The following is a 7,144-nucleotide window of genomic DNA, read 5'->3' as shown; positions in this document are numbered from 1 at the left end:
TTTGGATAAAAATATGTTTATGGTATTGAAAATTCGTATTTTCTGGTAGAAAATTAATGTTTTTAGTTGGAAATTCAAATATTTCGTTGAAAATTAATATATATTGATCAAAGTTCTTCTTTTTCAGTAGAAAATTATTCTTTGCAGTTGGAAATTTAACTATTTGGATAAAAAATGGTATAGTTTGTTGAAAATTCGCATTTCCTGGTAGAAAATTAATCTTTTTAGTAGAAAATTAATCTTTATGGTAGAAAATTAATCTTCTTGGTTGGAAATTCAACTATTTGATTAAAAATTTATGTATTTTCTTGAAAATTACACTTTTCTTTTAAAAAATTCTCTTCTTGGTTGGAAATTCAAGTATTTGGTTAAAAACTTATGTGCTTTGTTGAAAATTCGGATTTTCTGGTAGAAAATTAATCTTTTTGATTGTAAATTCAAGTATTTCGTTAAAAATGGTGAATTTTCTTGAAAATTAGACTTTCCAGTTAGAAAATTAATCTTTTTGGTTAAAAATACAACTGCCTATTTAAAAATTAATCTCTTTTTCTTGAGGATTCAACAAATTTTGTTGAAACAAAAAAAAATAGAAATAGTGAAATTAACGAAAATTATTATCAGAAAATAATATCTTTAATCTAATTTTTGTTCTCAAAATTGTAGCAAAATAGAACCATCTTAAAAAAAGTGTAAATTATTGTCAAAAGTGTGATCAGTCCAAACCTGAAATTAATTTTAAAAAAAAAAAAAACAGAAAAAAACAAACCTGGGAAACTGGATTAGGGGGCAAAGTCTGCTGATCTCTCTCTTCAAGTTGCTGCCTAATCGCCTCGACTTTTTCTTCCACAGCTCTTTTATTTTCAGTCATTACTTTACTCCTTTGTTCAAAAATTTTCTTATCCTCGGCAAGTTTTCTTTGGAGCAAAGATGATTTAGCCTTTGGCGTTTTCGCCTGACTAATATCGTCCACGACATCTTCAGCTTCTAATAAAGCAGTTTCGGATTTCGCAGTCGATTCCCCGGAGGCTTCTTCTTTGCCTTTTCGAGACAATTTCGCTCTCGTTTTGAATTTCGAAAGTTTCTTGGCATATTCCTAGAAAAATTGGTGTTCAAATTTGGAAAATTCGACAATTAAAAGTTCAAAAAGACGAATTTTTTTTTAAACGAATATAAAATACCAAAAAGGTATAAAAAATAGAACGTTTATTACGCTTTTTAAAATTTTTATTGCCTAATAATAGAATTAAAATATGTTTCAATTTAAAATTTAATTTAAAATTAGCTTGTAGTCATTTGTGTAGAAAATTAACTTTTTTGTTACAAAATTTTCTTTTCGCGTTAGAAATCGACTATTTGGCGAGAAATTTATTATTTCGTAAAAAAAACTCAATTATACGGTTAAAAATTAATTTTACTGTTAAAAATCCAATCTTTTTGTAGAAAATAAATTTTTTTGTTAAAAGTTCGACTGTTTTGATGAAAATCCTTCTTTTTGCGTTAGAAAATCCACTATTTCGCCAAAAACATAATTATTTCGTAAACAATTCAATTATTTGGTAAAAAAATTTTTTTCATCAAAACTTAACTTTCTTTTTCAACATTCATGTTTTTAGATTGAAAATCGTTATTTTTTTATTTAAAAATCCCCGATTTTGGTTTAAAAATCAATTGTTTGCTTTAAAACCAAGTTTTTTATTAAAAATTTAATTGTTGCATTAAAAAATCTTTTTTTTTTTTTTTGATAAAAGAATCCATTATTTTGTTAAAAAATGCAATTATTTAGTTGAAGATTGAACTGTTTTATAGAAAATTAACTTTTTTGTTAAAAATTCGATTCCTTTGTTGAAAATTCATATTGTCTTATACAAAACTCAATTGTTCTGTTGAAAATTCTTTTTGGAGTAACAAATTCACTATTTTGGTAAAAAAATTAAATTATTTGGTTGAAAATTAACTTTACATGGATTTTTTTTTGAAAATTCAACTGTTTTATAGAAAATCAACTTTTTGTTAAAAATTCGACTGTTTTGTCGAAAATTCATTTTTTTACATTCAACTCAATTTTTCAGTTGAAAATTCTTTTTGGGATAAAAAAGTCTATTTTATGGCAAAAAATTCAATTAATTTGTTGAAAATTTATATTTTGAGATTGAAAATTTCACTGTTTTGCTGATAATTCTCCTTTTCGCGTTAAAAAAAGTAGTCTTTTAGTTGAAAATATTTAAAATATTTATAAATATAAATATGTGTAAAATATAAAATTTGAAAATCCAACTGTTCTATTAAAAATTCTTCTTTTTCGGACAAAAAATGCACTGTTTCGTTAAAAAAAAAGTGCAATTATTTTGTAGAAAATTTAACTGTGTTATAGAAAATAAAGTTTTTGTTAAAAATTCAACTGCTTTGTTAAAAAATTCATATTTTTGGATTGGAACTTCAACTATTGTATTAAAATTTTTTCTTTTTGCGTTAGAAAATCCACTATTTCGCCAAAAACATAATTATTTCGTAAACAATTCAAATATTTGGTAAAAAAATTTTTTTTATTAAAACTTAACTTTCTTTTTAAACATTCATATTTTTAGGTTAAAAATCGTTATTTTTTCATTAAAAAATCAATTCTTTGTTTAAAAAATACAATTATTTTGTTGCAAATTAAATTTTCAGTTGAAAATTGAACTGTTTTATAGAAAACTAACTTTTTTGTTAAAAATTCGACTGCTTTGTTTAAAATTTATATTTTCTTGTACAAAATTCAATTGTTCAGTTGAAAATTCTTTTTGGAGTAAAAAATTCATTATTTTGGTAAAAAAATGTAATTATTTGATTGAAAATCAACTTTCTTATTGATTTTTTTTAATTAAACTGTTTTATAGAAAATCAACTTTTTGTTAAAAATTCTACTGTTTTGTCGAAAATTCTTCTTTTTGAGATAGAAAATACAATATTTTTCAAAAACTTAATTATTTCGTAAAAAATTCAATTAAATTCAATGATTGCAAATTAATTTTTTTGTTGCAAATCAAGTGTTTTGTAGAAAATTCTTAATTTTGCATTAAAAAATCTCCGATTTTGTTTTTTAAAAAATCAATTGACTTTCAAATTAACTTTCTTGTTAATAATTCGACTGTTTTGTTAAAAATTCATTTTTTTAATTCAAAACTCAATTTTTCAGTTGAAAATTCTTTTTGCGATAAAAAAATTCTATATTATGGTGAAAAATTCAATTATTTTGTTGAAAATTCATATTTTCAGATTGAAAATTTCACTGTTTTGCTGATAATTCTTCTTTTTGCGTTAAAAAGTACTATTTAGTTGAAAATATTAAAAATATTTCTAAATATAAATATGTATAAAATATAGAATATTTCAGATCGAAAATTCCTTATAAAAAAAGTTATAGAAAATAAGGTTTTTGTTAAAAAATTCATATTTTTGGATTGAAACTTCAACTGTTGTATTAAAAATTCTTCTTCTTGTGTTAGAAAATCGACTATTTGGCAAAAAAAAAAATTATTTCGTAAAAAAACTCAATTATTCGGTTAAAAATTAATTTCACTGTTAAAAATCCAATCTTTTTGTAGAAAATAATTTTGTTTGTTAAAAAGTTCGACTGTTTTGATGAAAATTCTTCTTTTTGCGTTAGAAAGTCCACTATTTCGCAAAAAAAAAACATAATCATTTCGTAAACAATTCAATTATTTGGTAATTTTTATTTTTAAATTGAAAATTCACTTTATTTTTGAACATTCATATTTTTAGGTTAAAAATCCTTATTTCTTTATTTAAAAATCGCCGATTTTGGTTTAAAAATCAATTGTTTGCTTTAAAACCAGTTTTTTTATCTAAAAATGTAACTGTTGTATTAAAAATCTTTTTTTTTTTGTTAAAAGAATCCCTAATTTTGTTTTTAAAAATACAATTCTTTTGTTGAAAATTGAACTTTTTTTTTGAAAATTAACTTTGTTGCTCAAAATTCGACTGTATTGTTGAAAATTCATAGTTTTTTATTCAAAATTCAATTGTTCAGTTGAAAATTCTTTTTGCGATAAGAAATGCAATTATTCACTATTTTGGCCAAAATATTAATTATACAGTAAAAAAATCCAATGTTTTTAAAAATTATCTTTTGTCGTGAAAATTCAACTATTTTCTTGAAAATTAACTTTCTTGTTAAAAAAATCGACTGTTTGGTTGAAACTTTATATTTCTGGATTGAAATTTCAACTATATCCTTTAAAAAAAATTCTTTTTCGGATAAAAAATGCAATTATTTGGTTGAAAATTCAACTGTTTTTACGTATTGAGTAAAAAATCCAATAATTTTTGTAAATTAACTTTTGTATTGAAAATTTAATTGCTTTGTATAAAATTAATTTCTTGTTGAAAATTCCTATTTTTAGGTTGAAAATTCAGCCGCTTTGTCAATTCATCTTTTTGCGTTAAAAAAATCCACTCTTTTGGTGAAAAATGCAATTATTAAGTTGAAAATAAATGTTTTTTGTTGTAAATTCATATTTTCGAGTTGAAAATTGAATTTTTTTATGGTAAATTCTTACTTTTTGTGCTTAAAAATTAATCATAGCTTTCAGTAATTTGTAACTTTTATTTAAATATAAGATTTTATACAAGCAGAAATTAGAAAATTTACTATTTGGGTAAAAAATACAATTATTCGTAGAAACTTAACTTTTTTGTTAAAAATCCAACTGTTCTGTTGAAAATTCTTCTTTTTGGGATCAAAAAAATGCACTGTTTTTTTAAAAAATGCAATTATTTGGTTGGAAATTCAACTGCTTTATACAAAATGAATTTTTTTGTTCAAAATTCGACTGTTTTGTGGAAAATTATATTTTTAGATTTAAAATACAACTGTTGTATTGAAAATTCATCTTTTTGAGTTAAAAAATCCAATATTTTGGTAAAAAGCTTTCTCTATGAGAAAGCAAAATTTCAATTATTTGATTATAAAATTATCCGTTTTGTTGAAAATTCTTCTGTTTTGTTGATAATTCTTCTTTTTGCGTTAAAAAAAGTATTCTTTTAGTTGACTATTTTGGTTTAAAAATGCAATTATTTTGTTGAAAATTCAACTGTTTTATAGAAAGTAATTATTTTTGTTAAAAATTCTACTGGTTTGTTAAAAAATTCATATTTTAACATTGAAAATTCCACTGTTGTATAGGAAATTCTTCTTTTTGCGTTAAAAATGGACTATTTAGCAAAAAACTTAATTATTACGTAAAAAACGCAAGAATTTGATTAAAAATTAATTTTTCAGTTGAAAATGAAATGTTTTGTAGAAAATTAACTTTTTTGTTGAAAATTTTTATTTTTTCATTAAACAATCCAAGATTTAGGTTTAAAAAATCGATTATTTGGTTTAAAAATAACTTTTTTTGTTAAAAATCCAATCTTTTTGTAGAAAATAAACTTTAAAAAATTACACTTTCACATTCACATAAAAAATTCACATTTTTAGATTGAAAATGCAACTGTTGTATTGAAAATTCTTTTTTTTTGCGTTAAAAAATCCACTATTTTACAAAAGCTTCATTATTTCTCAAAAAACTCAATTAATTGGTTAAAAATTAATTTTTCTGTTGAAAATGAAGTGTTTTGTTTAAAGGAACTTTCTTGTAGAAAATTCGTATTTTTTGGTTAAAAATTCTTATTTTTGCATTCAACAATCCACGATTTTGGTTTTAAAAATAATAAAAAATAATCTTTTTGTGATAATATCCAATCTTTTTGTCAAAAATATATTTTTTGGGTTAAAAATTCGACTGTTTTGTTAAAAAATTCTTGTTTTTTACATTGAAAATTCCACTGTTGTATAGGAAATTATTTTTTTTTTTGCGTTAAAAATGGACTATTTAGCAAAAAAACTTAATTATTACGTAAAAAAACGCAAGAATTTGGTTCAAAATGAATTTTTCTGTTGAAAATGAAATGTTTTGTAGAAAATGAACTGTCTTGTTGAAAATTTTTATTTTTTTTTCATTAAACAATCCACGATTTAGGTTTAAAAAATCAATTATTTTGTTTAAAAATAACTTTTTTTATTAAAAATACAATCTTTTTGTAGAAAATAAACTTTTTTGTTAAAAATTCGACTGTTTTGTAAAAAAATTCACATTTTTAGATTGAAAATTCTTTTTTTTTTTGCGTTAAAAAATCCACTATTTTACAAAAGCTTAATTATTTCTCAAAAAACTCAATTAATTGGTTAAAAATTAATTTTTCTGTTGAAAATGAAGTGTTTTGTTGGAAAGTAACTTTCTTGTTCAAAATTCGTATTTTTAGGTTAAAAATTCTTATTTTTGCATTGAACAATCCACGATTTTGGTTTTGAAAATAATAAAAAATAATCTTTTTGTGATAAATCCAATCGTTTTGTAAAAAATAAACTTTTTTGTTAAAAATTCGACTGTTTTGTAAAAAAATTCACATTTTTTTATTGAAAATCCAACTGTTGTATTGAAAATTCTTTCTTTTTTTTGCGTTAAAAAATCCACTATTTGACAAAAGCTTAATTATTTCGTAAAAAACTCAATTATTTGGTTAAAAATTAATTTTTCTGTTGAAAATGAAGTGTTTTGTTGAAAAGTAATTTTCTTGTTGAAAATTCGTATTTTTAGGTTAAAAATTCTTATTTTTGCATTCAACAATCCACGATTTTGGATTTAAAAATAATAAAAAATAATTTTTTTTGTGATTAATCCAATCTTTTTGTAAAAAATATATTTATTGGGTTAAAAATTCGACTGTTTTGTTCAAAATTCTGCTTTTTACGTTAGAAAATGCACTATCTGGCAACAAATTTAATTAATTCGTAAAAGACTCAATTATTTTGCAAAAAATTAATTTTTGTTATTGAAAAAGAAAATGTTATGTAGAAAATGAACTTTCTGGTTAAAAATTCGCCTGTTCTGTTGAAAATGCATAGCCTTTTATTCAAAATTCAATTGTTCAGTTGGGAATTCTTTTTGGGATAAAAAATTCAATATTTTGTTTTAAAAAGTGCAATTATTTGGTTGAAAATAACTTTTTTGTGGCTTTTTTTATTGAAAATTCAAATGTTATGCTGATAGTTCTTCTTTTTGATTTAAGAAATATACTCTTTTGGTTGAAATTATTTTTT

General features: G+C 21.8%; 1 protein-coding gene across 3 annotated transcripts in view; it reads right to left on the bottom strand.

The window, feature by feature from the left end:
• The window catches only part of LOC117172866 (protein lava lamp-like), a 62,071-nt gene that overhangs the window by 51,775 nt on the left and 3,152 nt on the right, over nucleotides 1-7,144 (bottom strand). For all 3 annotated transcript variants that reach the window (XM_033361132.1, XM_033361130.1, XM_033361133.1), the window contains one exon: nucleotides 767-1,093. In XM_033361132.1, the coding sequence (XP_033217023.1) occupies nucleotides 767-1,093 (327 nt within the window). The remainder of the gene's footprint in view (nucleotides 1-766; nucleotides 1,094-7,144) is intronic.

The sequence above is a fragment of the Belonocnema kinseyi genome, chromosome 5 (genome assembly GCF_010883055.1).
Source record: "Belonocnema kinseyi isolate 2016_QV_RU_SX_M_011 chromosome 5, B_treatae_v1, whole genome shotgun sequence".
In the NCBI taxonomy this organism is placed as follows: domain Eukaryota; kingdom Metazoa; phylum Arthropoda; class Insecta; order Hymenoptera; family Cynipidae; genus Belonocnema; species Belonocnema kinseyi.
The sequence above is the reverse complement of the archived record's forward strand: the minus strand, read 5'-3'. Positions and strand labels throughout refer to the sequence as shown.